Consider the following 25,200-nt stretch of genomic DNA (forward strand, 5'->3'; position numbering starts at 1 on the left):
CATAATGACATATGCACGGGAGTGACTGCATATGTTTTTTTGAATCTCAAAGTGACGGGACCCATTGACACAATTTCAGCTAAAAATCTTCTTTACTGTAATACTAAAAAGAAAAAAAGTCACCTACATCTTGGATGGCCTGAGGGTAAGTAAATTAACAGCAAATTTTCATTTTTGGGTGAACTATCCCTTTAAGTTGGATTTTCTAGCAGGGATGGGCTTGTTTGAACTTTTGGTTTTGAGACACAGCAAAAATGTGTTGCTGTTTGATATTACCATGAACAGAGGATGAAATCAACAGTTTTTGGCCGTTTCAGCCATAACATTTCATAACCCTTCCATTCAAAACCAGCACACTATGTATGTGTGTAGAGTAGTGGCGGGCTGTAGTGAGTGTCATGTCCGCTGTGTCCTGTAGATGGCGCCCTCCCAAGCAGCAGTGGCAGCAGGTCTCTCCTACACGCCCTGTCTCTGTCTAAATCTCTGTCTCTGCTCAACCCTGTTAGTAAGTACAGCCTCGCCTGCTCGCCTTCCAGTTACGCCTGCTTGCCACACGCCACACGCCACTACTAACAACATAGCACAACACTTCTGCTGCTGAAAGCGCTCTGTCTTTGTGTGGGAGAAAGTGAACAACCGGGGGAAAAAAAGTGTGTATTCTATCAAGTGATTTTAATTTTAATTTTATTTTTTGTATTGGTATTAGTAAAAAATATATATATATATATATATATATATATATATATATATATATATATATATATATATATATATATATTTCTATTTATCTTTCATTTTTTGTTTTAGTAAATTTAGTGCCTCATCTTATACTCAAACAAAAATTATTTTAGTTAATTTTTGTTTGTTTTTGGTCTAATATTTACATTTTATTTCAACTTTATTTCAGTTACTGAAAATTATAGTTAATGGTTTTAGTTAACACTAATTACATTGTTCTGGGTGTGTGTGTATGCGTGAGCTTTCCACTGCTTTATTGGCTTTGCTCGCTGGTTGTGGGAGCCTAATGGCAGTGCGTCTGTCTGCGTTCACCCTCAAGGGGTTTCATCATTATTTGATAAGATGTTGCTGGAAAGGAAGGATGATGTCATCAATCTTCAGTTCAGATGAATGTGTTTATAGAATCAGAGGAGAGAAGGAGAGTTCTTAAAGTTATAACGTAAATGATAGAGCCAGTATATTTACATCCATATTTTCTTTTCCACAGAACATCGTGCCTGCAGCACATCAGAGCAGCCTCAAGAGAAAAGGTAACGCAGACCTCTAACCACCTGTCATCAGCCCTGATTCCTCTATTAGGTGTTAATCACTAATCAGAGAATAAAACGGTGTTGAGCAGAGCTCTCCAGTGTCCCTGACTACAAGGTTGCCAGGAGACAGAGTGCTTCCTGTTGATTTGAAGGTTGTTGTGCCTGTTTCAGGTGTCAGCCTTTTAGAGTTGTTTTTTATTTAAATGAATACAAAAAGATGTATGTAGTTGGTGAGTGAGGTACACTTTCTGCATTAAGAGCCCCTTGTCTGTGGTGTTGGATCTCATATACAATGATCATCCATATCTGTTAGCTTATTTCCATGTGGTATTTTAAATTCCCTATGTCTCACTATTCTTTTTTTACAGCAAAGCACAATAGTGCCCTCCAGGGGCAGTATGTGTCTGTGCATACATTAAAATGGAAATGCATGTATCTGCTATGTGTATAAAGACTCAGAGTGCTGTACTGTACCTCTGTAGGGAGTTAAGGTTTCGTAGGCGCGCTCAGTCAGCTGATGATGAGACCAGTGCAGAGTTGGCCGACTCCCTCCAACACCTCACGCTCTCCGAATTCCTCAAAGAGTATGTCAATACAGATCCCCCCCTAGCTACTAAACACCAAGTGCACTCTTGGCATGATCCTTTTAATAACCTAACCAGAATGCACAATTACCCACTGGCATGAAATCACGTCTAATGCTTCTTAACGTTTGTGAGATGACTCCAAATGATGCTGGCACTTCACTGTGTCGACACTAAAATATGTAATAACACTCCTTGTTTGTGAACCTAACCGTGGTCCTCGTCTCACAACTCACCTCCCACCAAGCAAAAGATTTCTAATCAGGAATGTGTGAAATGCATAGAATGTCCGCACTGCTCAGGTGGTATGTCTTCTTTTTGGCACAGAGGGTGATGACTAATTATTAATTTTCCTGTAGCCTGGAAAATAATGAATGACTGAATGAGCCTGAAAGAAATGCATTAATGAAACTACCTAGCCGCTACATCATGGTCTAAAAAGTAAAATCTTTGTTAACATTAAAACACCCACAGTACAGGCATGTGTCTGTGATTTTAATGCGCTCCATGTGGTTAATGTGTGTTCCAGGATTGAGGAGGAGGAATGGGACAAATATATCATCCCTTCCAAATCAGAGTCAGAAAAATACAAAGTCAGCCGCACTTTCAGCTTCATAAAGAGCCGAATGTATAGCACCCGCAACAAGAGCAAGGTAAACATGCATGCATGTCATACAGACCCTTTCCAAAAAAATTGAATATCATGGAAAAGTTTTTTTATTTCCATAATTCCATTCAAAACGTCAAACTTCCATAGATTATAGATTAAGGGCCCACAACTTAAACGATTCCAAGTATTTAGTTGTTTATTTGTACATAATTTGGGCTTCCAGCTCATAAAACCCACGAAAACAGGATTTAAAAAAAAATTGAATATTACATGAAATTACACAGTGATACCATGGTCATTGAACCAGGTTTTGGTTATTTTGGCAGTGTGGGCAGGTGCAAATCCTGCTGGAAAATGAAGGAAGCATGAAGTGCTCTGAAAATGTCCTGGTAGACGGCTGCGTTGACTCTGGATTTAATAAAGCACAGTGGACCAAAGTCCTCTTTTCTGATGAGAGCAAATTTTGCATCTCATTTGGAAACCAAGGTCCCAGAGTCTGGAGGAAGAATGGAGAGGCACACAATCCAAGATGCTTGAAGTCCAGTGTGAAGTTTCCACAGTCTGTGTTGGTTTGGGGAGCCATGTCATCGGCTGGTGTTGGTCCACTGTGCTGTCCACTCAACACAGCCGTCTACCAGGACATTTTCAGAGCACTTCATGCTTCCTTCAGCAGACAAGCTTTATGGAGATGCTGACTTCATTTTCCAGCAGGATTTGCACCTGCCCACACTGCCAAAATAACCAAAACCTGGTTCAATGACCATGGTGTCATATCTATATATATATCTATATATATATATATATTCGATTCAAAAGTATGTTGTCAGTAAGATTTGAATCTTTGAATAAGAAATTAATAAGTTTAATCAGCAAGGATGCATTAAATTGATCAAAAGTGACAGGAAAGATATTTGTAATGTTACAAAAGATTTGTAATAATATTTCACAATATTACTGTTTTACTGTACAATATGTACAAATTACAATATGTACAATTTATAATATATAAAAATGTATGTATAAGCATTAGTCATCTAAAAACATCTCTTGACAAATAATGGTAAAGGTCACAGAGAAATATAAATGTTAATCATCAATCAATATTATGAGACTTTTTTTTAAACCATTACCATCTATGTTCAAATCTTAAACTTTTTTTCAACAATATTACTTCATACAATGTAATTTTTGTTTGTAAACTGAACAATTTCAGCCTGGTTTTTGCACACAATGTTCCTTTATTAGCCATTAAGGAAGGATGAAAAAGAGAGGGGGGCAAAGACTGATTGTTAAGCCCAAAAACAACCATAGGAGTCCCTTTTAATCATTAAACTTTCTTTTGGCTGTAACTGTTTTACCAGCGGCAAACTCTCCCATGGCCTTTTTCGCCACACAAGCATGTCACACTTAAACTAACTTCACAAGCAGAAATAGCGTAGAGATGAGTTTAATGTGCAGTCATCATGGCAGATGGTGATGAGGACTGTGAGTGATCTGATGGCTTTCCCTTGGTTTTTTAAGGGGAAAGGAAAAGAGAGAGAAACCAAAGACAAACAGGTCAATGGACACCAGTTCACAGCAGGATCTGTCCTGGGGTCGACACTTTGTGAGATCTGCAGCAAGCCAGCTTCTGGGAAAGAGGTCTTCCACTGCACATGTGAGTTCATTTAAGTAGAAACAAATATTTGAAATAATCAAACTGCCATTTTTATTCCTCTTAAATTATGTATTGTGTTTCTGGCAACATGGAGGTTTGTATTGAATCATTCTATCTGTTTTTGTGTTTTGGAAAATTTCTTGGAAATCTGCCAGTTGATTCAGTAGATGTTTATTTTTATTTTTTAATATTGTTTATTAATTTGCTCTTTCATCCTAGACTGTGCAGTGAGTGTCCATAAGGGCTGTAAGGACTCATCGACGCCATGCCTGAAGGTGGACTGTGCTTGTGTTTGCACATGTTGTTTTTTTCTCTTGAACTGCATGCAAGTCTGATAGATTGCTTAAGTTTAATATTTAACCCATGAGACACATTTGCCTATGTTTGGTCGAACACAAAGTGCAGAGGATCTGTAATGAGCCCCATTATTACAATACAGAATACTGGCAATCAGTGTAACATAAGAGGAAATAATGTGATGTTTTAAAAAAAGTATATTATTAATTTATAAACGTATATTTACTCTCGTTTACAGAAGCCTCAAGACAAATATTCTGTGATGACAGTAAAAAGCAGGACAGCCTCCCTCCCTCAAAGTGAGTTTTACCAGCTTTATAAAGCGAAAGCTTATAATATCACCCCCACTATCGACTTATTTAACGGCAAAGTTGTTTTTCATGCATTTACACTTCTGTCTTGGTTTTGCTCTCACCTTTTTTTCTGTCACATTTAGATTTTATTGTGCGTGAAAGTTCCTCGTCCTCTCAGATACCCACCTCTGCCTCTCTTCCTGTGATGACATCACGAGACTCTACTCCTCTTCCTTGCCCTCTGTCCAGAAGTGTGCCTGCAGTCACAGAAAGGTCCCACACTCTTATTACTGTGTAGTAATATTCAACCAAAAACTAGCTAAATAAATGAATCGTGAAGGTTAATGACCCATATGCTGTGATGTGCTCAGTCGTAAATATTACAATTTTAAAATATTATTCAAATATTAACATGTTAAAATGTGAGTTTTGTCCAAATATACCTGCAACATTCTAATTTCAGACATAATATGGAAGTGAATTGACTAATTTTACTTTTATCATTCCATTTCCTTAAATATTCAATGTCTGGATGAGCCAAGACATCATAAGTGCCCAACGTTTGTGTTTGTTGAAATAAGTGAGAGTGTTTAAGGCTCCTTATAGACATTTATGAAATTTTCCATCAGGCTTAGTGAGAGCCCAGAAGCAGATAGTGACTCCCCCCCGTGGCGGAACTACATCCAATCAGAGGAGCTCCTCCAAACAATGGAGTCCTCAACATCCACTGATTCATCTCTCATTGAAGGTAAAACAGCTGGACATTTGATGAAATAACTGGTGAAATATGTCATGTTCCTACTCCAAGCTCAATAGAGTGTTAAGAGACCTTCAAAAACCTCCTAGCGACCCCTTCATTTTAATTTTTTTATTCACTCTACTGGTCAGAAGTTTGGAATAATATATTTTTTTTTTGAAAGTAGAATCTTTTGCACACTAAGGCTGCATTTATTTGATCAAAAATACAGTAAAACAGTAATATTGTGAAATATTATTACAATTTAAAAGAACTGTTTTTAATAATTGTTAAAATGTAATTTATTACTGTAATGGCAAAGCTGAATTTTCAGCAGCCGTTGATATTCCGTATTGAAAAATCCAATAAAGAAATTAATTCCTCAGACACTGTAGATGCCCCCCTACAGAATGAGCTGGTGATGAATGCTATGGATTTAGAGGCGGAGTCATGGAGCCTAGCGGTGGAACCCCAGTTCTGTAAGATGCAGGAAAAACGCATCGTCAAGAGACAGGATGTCATTTACGGTCAGCTGAAACAGTCTACCTCATTAAAAACATTTTGTGCAGGCGTGTTCTGTTCATCGCTGTTCATCATTTGAAAGTGTTTTTGTGCTCTTGGTATTACTCAGAGTTCATGCAAACCGAGCTCCATCACGTGCAGACACTCATGGTAATGGCGGAGGTCTTCAGGAGGGGAATGCGGGAGGAAGTCGGGCTGGATGCGGACACCATTGGTCGGATTTTCCCTTGCTTAGATGAACTGCTCCTCCTCCACCGTGACTTTCTGTCAGCGATGAGGGAACTACGGCAAAGCTGCGTCCAGCCAAACAGCAACAAGAACTACCTCATCCACCGTGTGGGTGACATTTTTCTGCAACAGGTATATAAATTGTTATAGTCTTCAATGTATTTGTGTGAGTACACAATTCAAGTTGAAAGTTTAATCAGTAACACTCTACAATTAGGTCCCATTAGTTAATGTTAGTTAACGCATTAAATAACATTTACTAATAATGAGCCAATACATTTCTTTACTGTATTAGTCAATAAAAATTTAACTGATCATTGTTAGTTCATTGACTCCATTCAATGAAATGAACAGATACAACTTTTGATTTTAAAAATGTATTAATAAATGTTAAAATTAAGACTAATAAATGCTTTAGAATTTTTTTTAATTTTATTGATAGTTCATGATAACCAATGTAGTTAACAAGCGTTAATAAATTGAGCCTCATTGTAAAGTATACCATTTAATCAGATATTATGGCAGAACCGTGACCAAGCGGTTTGCCTATTAGGGGCGGTGTTAAGCCTTGGCACGTTCATGAGAGAAGCAGTAAAGAACTAATCCTTCTTTTGAGTCAAATATTTTCAGTTGAGATTGTACTACAAGTCAAGCACACTCCAGACACGTTTTGTGAACTATGACATAACTTGCTGCTTAACTACCAGAATACAAAATATTGTTGGAGAAACTAACTAGGTAGTCACGACTGTTTCCCAAAACCATAGTAACTTTGTTGCACATCCTTTGCTTGAACCACGTCGGTTTAACAATAGAACTGCCATTAATTACTTCACGCAGGTGGTGGTAAGTAACAACTTCTAATAATGAATTGGTTTGGAACAAATTAATGTCAGATTGCTGTAAATGACGAACATGGATTCTGAGGACTACGTCACTATTTTTTGTTGGATTGCTTTGATTCAGTCATGGTACATCATACTCCTGGGTTCACCCAGGGTACTAGTGCATATTCTCACGTGACGTTTTTGGCTTAGCTCTAAAAACATGCAATATGTGTTCTCATTAACAAAAGATATATGATGCAAGCTGATAGAGATAAGAAACCCAGCAACCACATGTATCATAATTAACCATTTGATGTATCATTGACATAATCCTTATACTTATAAGTGAAAAAGCTGTATAGACGATCATTAGAGTTATGCAGCAAAACATGGTAACCCCTTTAAAAGCGCAAATGCTTATTTCACGTTAACCTTTTCTCATATCCGTAGCTTAGACCGCATATCCCCACAGCAATTACACACAATAGACCGCTTGCTTCTGCATAAACACAATTGCTTAAATGCTGCAGCTTATATGCTTAGTAAAAAACGCTACAAGACTGTTAAACATAACTCTGTTATGATTTCTCATTTAATAAGCAAACCATGCAATATGCACAGAGATATGGAATAAAAGAGTGTGCAGTTATCTTAGATGTTGATTTCAGATGCTTTCTGAAAGCACGCTACAGACTGCTAACAACAAACTACCAGTAATTGAATGTTGACTGTTGAGCTGCAGCTCATTGGCTGCTGATCCAACAGCAACCAATCAGCTGCGCTACATAGATGTAGATGACGATGCGATTGCTACCAAATGAGTTAAGGACCCTATCACCCTACACCATCTACTAGAGTTTCATGCCAGAATTTGTTATTTATATTGAATGACAGATATAGATTGTACATAAACATATAAAACATAAGAAGAACTACATCATGGGAAACATCATAGGTGTGTGTTTTCATCATAGTTCTCCCAGGAGAATGCAGAGAAGATGAAGCAGGTGTATGGTGAGTTTTGCAGTCATCACACAGAAGCGGTCAGCTACTTCAAAGAGCTTCAGCAGCAGAACAAGAGATTTCAGCTCTTCATCAAAGTAAGATTCAAATGACACAATGACTAAATCAGTCGTATATTGATGTATTATGGATGCTTTCGGCAGCACTGCATTTCAGTTAGTCACTCTAATCTTTTTGGTTCCACAGCAACAGAGTAGCAACTCATTGGTAAAGAGGCGAGAAATCCCAGAATGCATTTTGTTAGTGACGCAGCGAATAACGAAATACCCTGTCCTCCTGGAGAGAATACTGCAGTACACAGAGGGTATTATTCCTCACCTACACACACACACACAAAATCACAACCAAACATTTGTTTAGACTCAGTTTCTTTTGTTCTTTGTTTCAGAGCACACAGAAGAGCATGCTGACCTGTCTCGTGCGCTAGTCCTGATCCGCGAGCTGATCTCTGCTGTGGACCAGCACGTGAGTCAGTTCGAGCAGAACCAGAAGCTGAGTGAGGTCCTGGGCCGCATGGAGAACAAGTGCACTACCAAACTGAAGAGCGGTTACACCTTCCGCAAGCAAGACATCACCAGCGGCAGGGCTCTGCGGCACCAGGGCTCGCTGCTCTGGAAGACGGCCACAGGAAGACTGAAAGGTGATTGTCCAATGAAACGGTCACAACACATCACACAGTAGTCAATATGAAAGACATATGAACAGCCATTTGTACTTAATTCTAAGAAGATGAAATATCTGATGACATTATTTGATCATCCACAGATGTTCTGGCGTTTTTGCTGTCTGATTCATTGGTGTTCCTTCAAGAGAAAGATCAGAAATACATCTTTGCCGCTGTGGTTGGTTTATGAGATTACAATGTGTTTTCATCTCTATAAAGCAAACGCTACTGGTCAGGAGTTTGGGTTTGGTAAAAACAATTTCTTTTCATGTTTTTGAAATAAGTAGTATTGCAAAATATTAATGAAATTTAAAATAACTGTTTTAATTAATTTTAAATTGTTATTTATGAATTTTCAGCTGCCTTTACTCCAGTCTTCAATGTCACATGATCCTTCAGAAATAATTCTAATATGCTGATTTGGTGTCTAAAATGTTGAAAACAGTTGTGCTGCTTAATATTTTTTAGTGGAATCCATGGTACGTTTTTTTTTTTTTTTGGATTCTTTGATAAATAGAAAGTTCTAAAGAACATTTATTTAAAGTAGAAATATTTTGTAACATTGTCTTTCTTTACTGTTTCTTTTGATCTATTTAATGCATCTTTGTTGAATAAAAGTATTAATTTCTTAAAAAAAAAAAAATCTTAATGACCCCAAACTTTTGAGCAGTAGTGTAACTATTTTTAATTCAGGGAATATATTTGATCATATTCTATATCACACTTCTATTAAGTGTGCATTGAATGACAGTTTGTTTTCGTGTAAAGTTAGATATGTTATCTTACTCACTTGCATTGTTTCTCAGGACCAGAAGCCTCCAGTGATCTCTCTGCAGAAGCTGATCGTGCGGGAGGTGGCCAATGAGGAGAGAGGCATGTTTCTGATCAGCGCATCTTCAGCTGGGCCTGAGATGTATGAAGTGCACGCTGCTTCTAAAGATGAACGCAATGCCTGGATGAGACTCATCAGAGAGGCTGTGGAGAGGTGTGTAGTGATGAGGAGTGCAGTGCTGTTCCCATCACCATAACACCATAAGATGAAACATGTCGTACTTGTGTATATTGATTCTTCTCTACAAGGACAGCTGAGAGGAAAAAAAATCTCTCTTCAACTTTTGTTGTAGTGTGTGATTTGACTAATTTTAAATTGTATTTGTTTTGCTAAGTTGCCCTGAAGAGGAGGATGAGACTACGAGTGAATCAGAAGAGGAAAAGAGAGTTACCGAAGCAAAGATCCAAAAGATTCACAGGCTTCAAGGTAAGCAACCAGCTATGCTGATGAATCCAAAGATGGTTTATAATAGCTGAAATGTTTAACTTATAATACCTAGATATATCTATCCATTAGCATTGCCATTCATCTTAATTTATCTTACATTACTATGGAATTTCAGGAAAATGACGTTCTGACAAATGGTTATGGCACCTCAAGAATGCACATAATCCCAAACCCTTACTGACCTACTGTATACTGTTGGTGCATGCATTGATAAGTTCATTTCATGCTTTAAGAACATAATTATTAGTAAAACATCTAATAATTAAATTAAATGCATCTGATTTTTGAATGCTGCTTGCAAAGAAACAATTATTTCACCATTATTTCGTTTCTTTCGATTAGCAGTCAATGAGTGGTGTAGTTTCATTTGCTTCAGCTAAAGAACTTTTTTATTTTTAACATGACAACCGACCATTTTCTTTCACAGAGTCTCTGTGCGGCCACGATCATCTCATCTGTGCCAATCTGGAGGAGAAGCTCCACATCTACGCCGAGCTGTCAGTCATGGCAGGACAACGCGAGGCAGGTCCAGATCCAAGGCTGCTGGTACGGCCCAGCACTGAAGACATCCCCCAGGCTGGAGTACTGCTCGGCGCTGCTCTTAAAGAGGGTGGGAGTCTGCTGAGAGACACACATCAATACATACACTACCATTCAGAAGTTGTGAGGTCAAAACACTGTTGCACTGTTCAAAACAGTGGGGTCAGAAAGATTTAAAATAATAATGATTTTTTCAGCAACGATGCATCAAACTAATCAAACGTGACAGTAAAGACATTTATGATTTACCAAAAGATTTCGATTTCAAATAAATGCTATTCTTTTGAACTTGTATCAGAATTTCTACAAAAAATCTGTTATCCACATTGATAATGTTCAGAAATGTTTTTTGAGCATCAAATCAGCATATTAGAATGATTTCTGAAGGATCATGTGACAGTGATGACTGGAGTAAGGATGCTGAAAATTCAGTTTTGCCAACAAATTACATTTAATATGAAAGCCTATTAAAATAGAAAACAGTCATTTTCAATTGTAATCACATTTTAAAATATTACTGTTTTGCTGTATGTTATTGAACCACAATACACACAACTGCATGCATAGCAATCTTGACAGTTATTAATATCGCGCTGTCGCACTCTCTGTTATTAGCGGAGAACCTGAGAGCAGCTCTCTCCTCTCACTGTGCTTCTGCTGCCATCCTGTCTGGTCCAGAAGAACAGACTCAATCTGAGCCCTGCGTTTCCTCCTCGCCTCCGCCTCCTGACGACCAGAGCCCACTGACGGACACCCACCACAGTGAAGAGGAGGAGGAGGAGGAGTGGGGAGGAGAGGAAGGCTTAAAAACTCAGGCCTTTAATCACAGTGCGGACGCTGATCACAATATTCACCTGAAGGTAAATGTGAACTGGATCCTGCTCGTAAAACACATTTAAATGGCCATTATTTGCACAAGAGATTACTACTAGAAAATGGATTGTGGTAGTATAATGTCACAGCATGATTGATTACTAATAGAAATATACAAACATGGGTAAGAAATATTTAATATTTTCCAGTATTAGTGATTTAAATTGTGCAGCATAAGAGGTACATTCACCCTGTATAAATAATTCACATTCTTCTTCCACTATCACATCTCAATCTTTTGTGTTACTAAGTATTAATGAGCTTGAAATAAGAGGAGTCCATTTTACTGCCTCCAGGGTCCCGTTTCATTAAAAATAAAAGCGAAGAATTAGGCTTTCATTTTCTTGGATCTATTTTCTGCTGTCTTGTGGTGCGCTGCACAGTATGTCATGCTGATTAGGTTTTGTTGTGCTGCTGACATGGGCACAAGCTCATGAAAGGAGATATTTAAATATTTACAAGGTATTTACCTTTTATTGTTAAAAAAGCAAGGGATTCTTGTGTTTTACTGGATTTTAAATATTTAATCATTTATTTCGGACACATACAGGACATAGATTAGGCCAGGATTTGGCCTTAGTTCAATTAGGACATTTAAGTAGCTTTTATAAATGTGCCTTTAAACATGACTGGTGTGCATCATGAGACAAAACAATGGAAGTGACATTTTAAGTTGCTTTCTGTAAAAAAATAAATAGAAGCAACTCAAACATGTATTTTAGTCTGGGACTAGGCTTAAGCCTTGTCTGTGAAACCGGGGTTGATTTGGGTTTTAAGATTTAGATTGCCATTCATATTTACTTATATTTGTATTCAGGTCAGTTATCATAGATTTTGGCCAAATCTGACCTGTTGCACATAAGCAATTCCTAGAAAAATAGCAAACAAAAACATAGTTTTGTGTCCACCAGGTGGTGCTATAAACTTGATATTGACATAGACATGTAATAAATCTTGCCTTAAGAGGGCAGACTTGTTTGTGTTGATTTCAACTCTTATTGCAACTCTCTCTTCCCATTTCTATTTCCACATTACAGTCCACTAACATCCAGATGTGCAGATTGTGCAAAGTGCACAAATATTAATTCTCACTTGCAAAAAAAAAAAAAAAAAATAGAAGATTTTAGCCAAACACAATGTTTAATGAATCTATGAAACTAACATCTAGGCAAAACAAACATTTGAACTCCCACTAAGAAATCACCCTATCACTTTTTGGGAGGTAATCAATACCGATGCCTTAATGTGTCCCCCCACATTACTCATACATCCTTGAGTGAACGCTTTGCCTCACTCATTTATAAACCTACTTGGCTGGGAGGCTGTTTTCTTTAACTCAGGTCACCGCCGCGTGTTTCCTGTGCTGTCTGTTGACTTTGTAGATAAAGAACCAATTGGTGTTTGAGTCAACAGATGCTGAAGTTTTTTAATCATCTTTAGAAACCCGCTGAAGTAAACACAACGTTTGCAGTTTCGTAAAATGTGCTACAGGAAGCAGATGTCTGCCAAAAAAATATAAATGAAATGTATTGCACTGTTGTTTGCAATAGAATGGAACATATTGCTATACTGCTCAACTCTATGCAGTTATCTTTCGAGTAGTAGACTCGATGTGTCAGATTAAAAAAAGTCTTAGTTTTGGTTTAGAGTTCTTTACTTTTCCTTGCTGATTGTTTGTTGTCTTAATGCAGGTGAGTCAGAGTGTGCAGAGCTTGACTCAGCTGCTGTACAGTCTACAGGTGAGCTCATGTCACACAACCACATACCAAATGAAAGAATAATTATAGTGGACAGGCCTTACGTCAGACACGCATAAACACGCGATATGACTCCGTTGTAATAGCTCTGTCCAAGCCTTAAGTTTCATCGCCTGAACATGTTTGACCAACTATGTGGCTTTATCTCTTATTTAACTCTCTGTGGTTTGGATATATAATAGGATGTGTTGTAATGCAGGTGATGCTGGATGTAGACATAAGTGACACACCTGTGAAAGGCTCTTAAAGAGATCGTCCTTCTTTTTACAAAACATTGCCATTTCCTAGCTATTTTAGATATCATTGTCAAAGGGATAGATTTGGATGCATTTGTATTGTTTGTTTGTGAGTAGGCAGACATAATAGAGCTGCTCAGTCATGATGTCAATTTGTAGGTTAACCTGGAAGGCTAATTCAAAATGGGTTCCCTCTGGAATACCGAATGGGTTTTTAGAATAACTGTGTTTGATTCATGAGTCAAATAAAACTTTGACATTTTGTTCTACAGCATAATGTACACACATAGTCAGACCTCAAATGTGAATTTGTATGCTTTAAAAACAGTTGATGGCAAACTGCTATACAAGGACTGCAGCTACTACTTTTCAAATGTTAGGGGTCAGTGTTTTTTTTTATTAATACTTTTATTCAGCAAATGTGACAGTATTATGGAAGCTTGTTTCCGCCACTGAATAATAAATAAATAATAATAATTGCGACTTTTTCTCTCACAATTCTGACCTTTTTTCTCACAATTGTGAGATATCAAGTCAGAATTGTGACTTTTTTTCTCAGAATTGCGAGATATGAAGTCAGAATTGTGAGAAATAAAGTCGCAATTCTGAGAAATAAAGTCGCAATTCTGAGAAATAAAGTCGCAATTGCGAGATATAAAGTCGCAATTCTGAGAAATAAAGTCGCAATTACGAGATATAAAGTCGCAATTGCGGGATATAAAGTCACAATTCTGAGAAATAAAGTCGCAATTGCGAGATATAAAGTCGCAATTCTGAGAAATAAAGTCGCAATTGGGAGATATAAAGTCAGAATTGTGAGATATAAACTATTCTGTGGATAAAAAAAAAAAAAAAAATCCGTCTTTTTTCCCTTAGAATTGGACTTTATATCTCACAATTGTGAGTTTATATCTCACAATTCTGAGAAAAGATGTCAGAATTGCGTGAAATAAAGTCGCAATTGCGTGTTATAAAGTCAGAATTGCGTGATATAAAGTCGCAATTGCGAGAAAAAAAGTCAGAATTCTGACTTTTTATCTCACAATTGCGAGTTTATATCTCGCAATTCTGACTTTATAACACGCAATTGCGACTTTATTTCACGCAATTCTGACTTTATATCTCGCAATTCTGAGAAATAAAGTCAGAATTGCGAGATGTAAACTCGCAATTGTGAGATAAAAAGTCGCAATTATTATTATTTATTTATTATTCAGTGGCGGAAACAAGCTTCCATACAGTATAGACATTATAATTTTACAAAAATATATACAGCAAATGCTGTTCTTTTAAACTTTCTATTCATCAAAGAATCCTGAAAAATATGTATTAAGAATTCTACAAAAATATTAAGCAGCAATCAGCTTTGCCATCACAGGAATAGATTACGTTTTAAAATAGGAAACAGTTAAATTTGAATAATCTTTCACAATATTACTGCTTTTACTGTCTTTTTGATTAAATAAATGCAGCCTTGCTGAGCATAAGAAACTTTTGACCCCAATATTACAGTATGTTTACATGATTGACAAATCAGCCAACCGTTCTTCTCTATAAAGACCAAACAGTTAACTATGTCAACACTTAAAACCACGAGAGAGAAAAAAGTTTAGCTTGATTGAAAATGTAACCGTTTTCAAAGTCAGTTTTCTCTGATCATAAATCTGAACCTGAGCATAGACTTACATTTTTAGCAACATGCATTTGAGTTATGATAGTAATTTGTGTTGTAGAACAAAACGTAAAAGTAATCATTCAATGTCTTCAAGTATTGTAAACCGCAGACCTTATTTTACTCATAAATCGAAAACTGCTGTGCTAAAAACCCATTAGATATACCAGAGGGAACCAGTGTCTAAAAGTGATCATTTTCCTCAGGTTAAGGACTAAAAACAGCTCTATTTAACAAGTCACTAGAGACAACATGAGAGAAGAGTTTAAAAACACATATCTCGGATGCAATTTGTGGATGGGGCTCGTGTAAGTTGATTCATATAAATCACCATTCAAAAGTTTGGGCAATGTATGATTTTTTTAAAATGTTTTTAAAATAAGTGTCTAATGCTCACCAAGGCTGAATTTATTTGATCAAAAATACAGTATAAACAGTAATATTGACATTTTACTGCAATTTTAAATAACTGTTTTCTATTTTAATATATTTTAAAATGTAATTTATTCCTCTTGTGGCAAAGTCTTCAAGGTCACATGATCCTTCAGAAATCATTCTGATATACTGATTTGGTGCTTAAGAAACATTTCTTATTATTACCAATGTTGAAAATAGTTGTGCTGCTTAAAATGTTTGGGAAACAGGGATAATTTTTATTCTATTAATAATTATATTCTGATAATATTATTTTCCTTAAAAAACCTTACTGAACCCAACTTTTGAATGGTAGTGCACTTGTAGCTTAAAGAGCCAAAAAGAAGGACTTTTCCTTTTGATGATACAGGCCGGATGAATTGAGGGTTGTTGCCTACCTAGTGATGGTTTAGCCGAGACACTACACACTGGTGTTAGCTAATTCTAGAGAATAAGAGCCATTGTTAGCAGTGATAAAAGGTATCTCACCGTTGATCTCCTTTACATTAATACTCTCGCTTTTTGTGAATAGGCCGCAGTCACCATCCAAGACAGTTGCTATGAAGTCCAGAGGCTCCTCCTCCTCCTGTTATCAAACACCTCCTCTCACCCACACTCCCGCCCACTGCCCATCGCTCGCAGCAGCCAGGCCCTGCAGGAGCAGGAGCGCCAGCGGGAGGCGGAGCGGCGTCGGGAGGAGCTGGCGGACGTTGCCCGTCTACGGGGCACCCTGGTACGAGAGCGGCAGCAGTGGGACCGAGAGTGCCAGGTGCGGCAGATTCAGCAGTCGGAGCTGGAGACGTCATTGGAGCAGAGGGAGCTGTTGTGCCACCTAGAGGAGCGGAGGCTGCAGAGCGAACGACAGGAACTCCATGAGCAGCTGCAGGAGTACCAGCAAAGCCTGGAGAGGCTGCGAGAAGGTCAGAGGAGTGTAGAAAAGGACAAAGAGAAGCTGGAAACTCAGCGGAGGCTGCTAGAGAGTTTGAAGCATGGCTGCCAGCATAACCTGCCCGCCATGGTCATACCACTAGATGGACAGCAGACACAGGTAGGATCAATGAGTGGATGGGAATGTGTCGGACTCAGTGGTGGTCTGTGTGATGTGTAAATTAAAGTCACCATGAAATCAAAACTGAAAATTCGAATATTGTAGTGTTTTTTTTTTATAGTGGTCGACCGATAGTGGATTTTACCATAAACTATACCTAGGTTGGACCACGCTGGCCAATAACCGATTAATCAACCAATAGTTTGTAAAATGGATACTGAATGAAAACAAAACATAAAATAGTGCTAAACTTTATTACAAAAATTTAAAAACAGTACTGAACCACGAAAATGGACTGTACTATTTAAATATAAACATTATTAATATATGAATTAAACCTGTTAGTTCATTGTGCATTAACTTAGATACAGCTTTAAAATGTTAATTTCAACATTTACTAATATATATTTACAATGAACAATACTAACCCTTAGTTAATGTTACAAGTGGAATCTTATTGTAGTGTTACCATTTCATAGAAATCCAATCATGCTGAATGATGACCAGCTTTAAATATCTACACAAAGGCCAGAGCATTGAAATTAAAAACATATATATATATTGTATGTTTACTCTCACACTTTATTTGCTTCTATTTTAGAACACTTTATTATCTAATCAAAATAGCAAAATATGTGTTATAGTGGCGATAAAAAAAGAACTGAAATCGAATGCTTTTCAGATTTTTTTTTGTATATGTTTCTGGCTGCATGAACATATCAGTTTGCTTTCTCATGTCTCTAGATTTACATATGCAACTTCCCTGCATATCAAATGCAAAAAAAAGCAACCAGCTGGATAAAAACAAATGCAAATAGATGGTAACAATCGTGACATTAAATATTTGGGTTGGGCTTGGATGCGGTTTTGTCACATTGTTTTAACCGCTTGAGGTACTAATGTTAACATCCTCTCAGCCTTGACTGCAAACTGCTGTTCTCCATTAATGCTGCATCTAGTCAACAAATGAATTACTTTATAATGATATGAAAACTTCACGCACCGTATGCGTTTACCTGTAAAAATGCAAGGTGGAATGACAGAAACTTGAGATTTCCCATTAAATTGAACCTGACAGCTCTGAATATCAGTCAATTTTGTAGGCCACAGTGACTTCGGGGTTGGACAAGAACTTAGAAACAAAATACTATTATTCATTTACATATGCAATAAATATTATTCAAATTAAACAAAAATGTCTTTGTAGCATACCATTAACGGTGATCATTTTTTGACATCTATAGGTTTGAGAAACTGCCTCTAATTATTGCACTTGATTATGATTGCAAATTTTAAATCTTCTTTTGCCTGTTTAACCATGTTTTTGAAAGAAACTTGTTGTCATTCATATTCTGGTTGGTCAATTTGCACATCAGAGAAGACTCGGCACTTTGTCAGATTTCTCTGGCTTTTGTACAATGATTTGAATTGGCTTAGAATACCACATAGGAGAATCTACTTTAAAACACCTTTATACATTTGTGTTATGCGCATTAATTGAAAGTAGTTTAATTTAGAATAATTTGTGAGGAGACTGCAGCTCTCTTGCTTCCTGTGATGGATTACCACCAGTGCCACTAAGGCAGCTTTGCTTTAGGGCCATTGTAGTTTCTGCCTGTTTGTTCTATATGCATGTTCTTCGTATATGTTTGTATGTGTTTGAAATATTTCTAAAAGCTGTAGCTGTGAGCTGTGGGAATGTCATAAAAGCCTTCGTGCACAGCTTGAGTCTGGAGACACAGCTGTCTTCTAAATGCTGACATATTTCTTTGCTCCTCTGCTCTTTCCTCCTTTACTCTGTTGCCAAAACACCCAGGTAGTGATGTCAGAGGATAGCGCTCCCAAATCCTCTCTCATCTGACTTTGAAGATGGAACAAAACTGTCAGTTATGAATTCAAGGCTGAGAAACTATATTTCCTGTTTTTCTTGTCTGTTCTCTCCTTCCCTTTCTTCCTTTCTTTCTTTCTTTCTTTCTTTCTTTCTTTCTTTCTTTCTTTCTTTCTTTCTTTCCTTCTTTCTTTCCTTCTTTCCTTCTTTCTTTCTTTCTTTCTTTCTTTCATTCTTTCATTCTTTCCTTCTTTCTTTCTTTCTTTCTTTCTTTCTTTCTTTCCTTCTTTCCTTCTTTCTTTCTTTCTTTCTTTCTTTCTTTCTTTCTTTCTTTCTTTCTTTCTTTCTTTCTTTCTTTCTTTCTTTCTGTTCCTTAAAATTTTCAGCTGTTTTTGCATTCTTCTTTCTCTCTCTGTACCATTAAAAAGTTTGGGAACAGTAAGATATAATTTTAACTGCTTTTGAAAGAAGTCTCATATGCTTACCACAGCTATATTTATTTAATCAAAATACAGTAAAAACAGTAATATTGTGAAATATGTTTTACAATTTAAAATCATTGTTTTCTATTTCAAGATATTTTAAAATGTAATCTATCCCTCTGATGGAAAAGCTGAATTTTCATCAGGTTTTACGCCAGTCTTCAGTGTCACATGATCAGAAATCCAGTCTTCAGAAATCATTCTTATATGGTGATTTGGTGCAAGAAACATTTCTTCTTATTGTCAATGTTTAAAATACTTGCTTAATATTTTTGTGGAAACCATGATGCAGTACACAATTTTTTTTTTTTATGAATCTCTGACACATTATTTGTTCTATTTAAAGCGGGCGTACACTGCACGTTTGGACACTCGGGAGGTCCTGAGTCATTGCACATGTTACGAGTCAGTTAACCTGATAATCGCATCAAAGCTGCTGGTACACGGCATGACTATACTGCACGGCTAGCTGGTGGCAATCGCACAAGCTTCTGCGCTGAACACACAGACTGGAGCTTTCAATGTTGCTGCTATAGCTTTGGGTAGAAAAAAGAAAGAAAAGAAAAAGACGAGTATGCAAATGATTTGGTGAAAAGCACAGAACAACACAGCCATTCTTTTCAACAAAAACTACTAGACAGTGTATTTGTGTGTCAGTGTATGTACATGCTGTAGGGTTGCAGCCACTGGGTTATAATAATATTCATAGACCTAGCCTATATGATATGGTTGTGCATGATTTGGCAATAGGGGACACCCTATACACTGGTCAAAATCAGGCAGACTCCCTGAACTTTTTAAAACGTGTTTGAAAATTATCGGTAGGTTGGGAGGTGCTCATAGTGTGCCCGGCTCGGCTCGTAATTCCTCTCACACAATGCGAGCCGTGACTATACGAGCATCAACAATTTCCACATGATTTTTCCAGAGAGAAAAAAAATCGCCTGCGAGCTCATACGACTGCAAAAATCGCACCAAATGTGGCTTTCACACCGAAGAAGCATTTTGGTAGTTTGTGTAACTATTGGTGTAACTACCTGCTTTTTGGCATGTTCGCACCGCAGGAACTGGGAACAATTTTAGTTTTAGGAATGCCTTTTGGGATGACTAAATTAGCTCCTACTTCAGAGGAGGGTCTAACCCAGCACAATAGGAACTACCAATGAGGAAAGTCTATATTAATTGGCCGAATGCATGCCATACGAAACAAGCCGTGTAAACACACAGTTTGCATGTACTCACTCCACGAACATGGAAAACAGTGATAGATGGACCAATGGCAAAATCCAGGCACTTAACCTTTACGCTACGGAGTTACTGACCTTGTTGAATGCTGCGCCTAAACAACGTCGCTGTCGTCTGACTTTTGCCACTTCAGAGTTCCTACTGCACTGTTAGACTTTTCTGTAATTTCTACAGTTATTTACTTTAAATCCCCCAGTATTATACTGCTATTTCTCTTTACAGTAAATAACTGTGATTCCAATTGCATCATGGGAATTTTCTGTGACGTCTAACACCACATACAGAGACTTACTGTATTTTTTAAATTTGCTGTATACTACTGTATTTGACGTAACTGCCTCTCTGGCTGGCACCATTCCACCGTGCTTTTTATTTCCTAATTTTTGCCTTACACCGCGTGTCTACAACGCTGTAATAGCCAGAGGCTGTCTATATTGGACACATTGAAGCGACCGGACCTTTAAATGCAAACCTGTTTATCCCTTGTAAGAACTAGCGCGAGCGCTTGGACTCGTATCGGACTACGTCTGAAATATAACGGCCGCGGCGCATCACTACACTGTCTGGGATTTGTCGTGTCGCGTCAGACAGACATCCAGTGTAGGTAATGGGGTCTGTCTTTTGTTGGATCGCGACGTTCGTGTCTGGCCAGGGGAAGAGACGGAATTCACTTCACCGAGAGAGAGATCAGCAAGCAAGGTAAAAAAAACAAAAAAACATTCTGTGTATGTTGACCATAGACTGGCTGTTGACAGGATTGTGCCCAGTTTAACGTATGTTAACGTTAAAGTTAGCCTACTCGTCGTCAACATGGCGGTAACGAACTTTACCATGGTAAACTGAGCTAACGTTTCATTTTACACACTTTGTTAGATTATTGAATTGTCGAGTTAAAATATGCCAACGAGCAACGCGTTTACATTAACAATAAATGTGAATAAACTAATGTGAAATTCTGTTTATAGCCTAATGTTGGCCTACTGATGAGAACCTTTATAGTTTTAGCATTAGTTTGCAAACTATACCATATTATAGTTTTTTTTTTTTTTTTTTTTAATGGAATTTAATATTTACTTCCATTTTTGTGTTTAAAGGCAACTGCAACAAAGCGCCAATTCGCGCCAGTGACTTAGCAAGATTCCAGAGGTAGGCCAGCCCATTTTATATATTTTGATATAAGTTTGCTGAAATGATTAGCGTACGTACGCTATGTGAAAATTGCTTTTGAGCCACTGGTGCAGACTAGGTAGCTTACAATATCTTATAAAATCTCTATAAAATTGGCTAACTTTATATCAAATAAGTGACCTTTGCATTATGTCTAACTTTATTACACAGCAAATGAACCAATCAGAAGATGGACCATTGTCTTTGTTCAGTCTCACCAGATTAAATGTATCCAGGTAAGCACTGCAGTAAAACTCTCACTAATTCATTCAGACCAAATCTAGCATTCTAAACAACTTATTTTTTTAATTATTTTTATATTTTATTAGCCAGAAGACTCTACCATTGCAGTTCCACCTGACCAGGAAGGTCCTAATATCAGCGCACAGGTGGGTTAACTACTTTAGGAAGGAGAACGATCATCACACAATGATTTCTTGCATGTATCTTACTGTGTATTTGTCTCAAACAGGTACTCCTTCACTGCAGACAAGCTGAAATGGGCTAAAATCATCTATTTCAGTCGTTCTTTCTATGGATCTCAGCATTTTTGGACAGAATTTAGGATTTGTAAGTATTCAAATTGAATCTGGCATAATTTAATTTAGTTCTTTTGTATGCTATTTATTGACAAAAGCTGTTTACAAATATATATTCTTAAGTTTTTGAGAAAATAATAGTAAAAATTAACAAAAAAGGAGGTTAAAAATAATGTGACACTAATATTCTCTCTCTCTCTCTCTCTCTCTCTCTCTCTCTCATATAGTTTTGGAACCGGGATCTCCTCTGAAGGACTGAGTACATTTGTGTTTGTGGGCACGCATGCAGACCAGGGAAGACTCTGATGTTGTCAATCAAGTTCTGAACAGGAACCAATCTTTGGAGAAGTTCATTTATTCGCGAAGGTGGACAAAAACATTGTGTTGGCTTTTTAAAGATTATTTTGATGATGACTTTTACTCCGATGACTTCTTTCAAAAACATTACGACACTTAAATACTTCTTTTGGCCACCAGTGTACATGAATCCAACACATTTTTGGAAATAAGTGAAATTATTTTTAAGGTGGGGTTATGTGTCTTGTATTGTGAAAAGAACTGTGTTTTGTCCTGTTTTGGACATTTCCTTTTTGAATGCTTAAAAATGTATTTATATTCTGCAGTTTTATGAATGTAATGGTTGATATTTCATTATAATACTTGTATAAGCTAAACAACCAATGACTCTACATTCATTTAGTCAAATGCTAATGTTTTGTTTATGGTTTTATGTATGTTTTCAAAAATGTTTGCAGTGAAGGACAGCACATAATGTGTTAATTTAACATGTTTACACATCTTTATGCTAACCTCTCTGACATATTTACTTTGTTAAAATCATTAACACAATGAATGAGTTAAAATTAACACAAAAAAATGTTGTCTCTAAACTCACCCATTAATGTGTAAAAATTTCACACATCATTTCCAGCATTGGCATGTTTATTTTGTGATATAAATGAAATGTTTTAAATAAAAAAATGGTATTTTGTGATAACTTTGTCTAATTGGTTTGTATGAAAGTAGTACTTATGTAGGATAAAAATAAAATTAATCATATATCAAAATTATCAAATCTAATTTATTTTTAGTACAAATAAAAATAATTACAGTAGTGTACTGATTAGCTTAGTTTTTACAGTAATGCACTGTACTGATTAGCTTAGTTTTTACAGTAATGCACTGTATTACACAAAACTGAAATACGGTTTGGTACTGTAACTCTTAATTACAGTAACTTACTGGCAACAGTGTTGCCAGTAAGTTACTGTAAAAAACCCTTGAAAAGTCTAACAGTGTGGCAGTGCAATTGGGAACATTTAGTTCTCAGGGGACCGCACTGATGGCTAGTTCCTAGAACTTTTGCGAAAGCCCCTTATGTGTGGTGTTTTTCTCTCTCTTTCTCTTTCTGTTTTTGAGATGAACAGTATTTTGGATGATTGGATTAAACCAACTGACCAGACCTCCCAAACACGCCTTGACAAATAAATAAGACTACGGCAAAAACACAAACACAACGAATTTTATAAGGTCTAAAGCCAATGTTGCCTTTTCAGGCAGAGTCAAATCAGGTGTGACAGTCCACTGAGGAGGAAAACATTTCATTCCTCGACCTCTTGTACACAGGGAGGATTCAGTTGTGGTCAAGCGCCTGTTTCTCACACACAGCTAAGCCTCTGATTCATTACCTGCGAAAATGAGAGTAATTCATGGCTCATCAGTCTTAGTCTGTGTGAGGTGGTCTAAGCTTCAACCTCTTGACTGTGCGCTAATAAACAAGCTAATGATTCATTATAATTGAAAAGCCCCTACCAAGGCAAAATGATTAAAAACAACTCTTTGTACTTCATTCTGCAGGTCAGGGAAGTGATGTTTCATTTGGGTGTGTGGTTTGTAAAGGACTGTTTAAAAATGATCAGAAAGTGCAAGGGCGAGATGTAGGACAATGGTGTCCATCTGATGGCTTACTTCTCTGTAGAGTCTTCACTACATACAGACACACAGTGTTGGGGAGTAAATAAAAATACTTGACTACATTGTTCTGTATGTGATAGTAGTTCAGCTGTTTTCAAAACACTGTAGTTTTTACAGTAATAAGTTACTTTTTCAACAAATAGCAATGTCGTACTACAAAATGCTGCTTGGCCATAATATTGTTGCACAACTGATAAAGTCTGATGAAGTCTACACAACAATATATTTGGTTTATTCATCACTGACACAGTGTTTGACTCACTTATACTGAATACATTCTAAATTATGCAGTTTCCTAGTTTTACTTACTTTGTTTTATCAGTTGTATTTACTGTAAGACGCCCATTGATTAATTCTTGTTAGAATTATTTTTTTATATATTTTTTTTCATAATCAAATTCCTAAATGCAGAGGTAGAGGCTGATATGAAGGAGGTGTTTTTTTTTTTTTTTTTTTTTTTTTTTTTTTTTTACAGTTTGGGGTCAGTAAGATTTTTCTTAAAGGAATTAATACTTTACTGTCACTTTTGATAATTTTACTGCATCCTTACTGAATTAAAGACATTTATAATGTTACAAAATATTTAGATTTCAAATAAATACTTTTGAACTTTTCATTCATCACAGAATCCTGAAAAAACAACAAGGTTCCCACGAAAATATTAAGCAGCACAACCATTTTGAACCAAATCAGTATATTAGAATGATTTCTGAAGGATAATGTGACACTGAAGACTGGAGTAATGATGCAAAAAATTCAGCTTTGCCATCACAGGAATAAATTACATGCTAAAATATAATAAAATAGACAAATGTTTTTTTTGTTTTTTTATGAAAACATTATTTTACAATCTTTCTGTTTTTACTGTATTTTTGATCAAATAACACACTTTTATCAAAAACCTATAAATAAAAAAAACGGTGTACCACCATTCGTTGTTGTTGGAAGGAGGAGACGGGAACCGGCGAACATTTAAAGACTTTTAATAAATAAATAAATACAAAACGAAAGTAAAGTAAAGGCAGCAGCCCCTCATGGACGACTGCTGCCACATATAATCAAACAGAAACAAAACAAAAATAGTCCAGGCCTGTCCTCTCTCGTCGCTCCTTGTTTTATGCTTCTGCTCCTCCATGAGAGATACGAGACCGGTGCATCACACAGGTGTCGCTCAACATCAATGATGAGCGCTGTTCTCTCACGGCCCTCGGCCTCGTCCTGCTCGCCATAATCGGTAACACTTTATGGTCCCTTTTGAACATTCTGTTGACTTTAAGTTACTTTACAACTGCATGTCAACTAACTCTCATTAGAGTATTAGTCGACTGTCTGCTGCTAACTCTTTATTGTGATGCTCCTCCAACAGACATTCTATTGACTATAAGTAACTTTGCAACTACATGTCCGCTTATTCTAACCATAAACCTACCAGTCTAC

At 36.8% G+C, this 25,200-nt stretch overlaps 1 protein-coding gene and 1 long non-coding RNA gene across 8 annotated transcripts in view; both read left to right on the forward strand.

Moving 5' to 3' along the window:
• arhgef28a (Rho guanine nucleotide exchange factor (GEF) 28a) overlaps positions 1 to 25,200 on the forward strand; it is a 74,383-nt gene that overhangs the window by 42,135 nt on the left and 7,048 nt on the right. For 2 of the 6 annotated variants that reach the window (XM_082168997.1, XM_082168999.1), the window contains exons 14-34: positions 419 to 505; positions 1,226 to 1,268; positions 1,751 to 1,852; positions 2,382 to 2,505; positions 3,984 to 4,119; positions 4,339 to 4,394; positions 4,655 to 4,715; positions 4,853 to 4,982; positions 5,339 to 5,457; positions 5,832 to 5,972; positions 6,077 to 6,327; positions 7,997 to 8,122; positions 8,232 to 8,349; positions 8,434 to 8,685; positions 8,811 to 8,887; positions 9,516 to 9,694; positions 9,876 to 9,967; positions 10,416 to 10,598; positions 11,144 to 11,388; positions 13,093 to 13,140; positions 16,013 to 16,528. In XM_082168997.1, coding sequence (XP_082025123.1) covers positions 419 to 505; positions 1,226 to 1,268; positions 1,751 to 1,852; positions 2,382 to 2,505; positions 3,984 to 4,119; positions 4,339 to 4,394; positions 4,655 to 4,715; positions 4,853 to 4,982; positions 5,339 to 5,457; positions 5,832 to 5,972; positions 6,077 to 6,327; positions 7,997 to 8,122; positions 8,232 to 8,349; positions 8,434 to 8,685; positions 8,811 to 8,887; positions 9,516 to 9,694; positions 9,876 to 9,967; positions 10,416 to 10,598; positions 11,144 to 11,388; positions 13,093 to 13,140; positions 16,013 to 16,528 — 3,086 coding nt within the window. The remainder of the gene's footprint in view (positions 1 to 418; positions 506 to 1,225; positions 1,269 to 1,750; positions 1,853 to 2,381; positions 2,506 to 3,983; positions 4,120 to 4,338; positions 4,395 to 4,654; positions 4,716 to 4,852; positions 4,983 to 5,338; positions 5,458 to 5,831; positions 5,973 to 6,076; positions 6,328 to 7,996; positions 8,123 to 8,231; positions 8,350 to 8,433; positions 8,686 to 8,810; positions 8,888 to 9,515; positions 9,695 to 9,875; positions 9,968 to 10,415; positions 10,599 to 11,143; positions 11,389 to 13,092; positions 13,141 to 16,012; positions 16,529 to 25,200) is intronic. The other 4 variants (XM_082168998.1, XM_082169001.1, XM_082169000.1 and 1 more) reach the window with 4 other exon arrangements.
• On the forward strand, positions 20,253 to 22,955 carry LOC309498355. 2 transcript variants are annotated; one of them, XR_014205920.1, is made up of 6 exons: positions 20,253 to 20,782; positions 21,178 to 21,229; positions 21,422 to 21,486; positions 21,580 to 21,639; positions 21,723 to 21,820; positions 22,017 to 22,955. It is a non-coding gene; the product is annotated as an uncharacterized lncRNA (long non-coding RNA). The 2 variants fall into 2 exon arrangements; XR_014205919.1 differs by having other exon boundaries at positions 20,253 to 21,229.

Source organism: Leuciscus leuciscus (assembly GCF_965113295.1).
Source record: "Leuciscus leuciscus genome assembly, chromosome: 5".
In the NCBI taxonomy this organism is placed as follows: domain Eukaryota; kingdom Metazoa; phylum Chordata; class Actinopteri; order Cypriniformes; family Leuciscidae; genus Leuciscus; species Leuciscus leuciscus.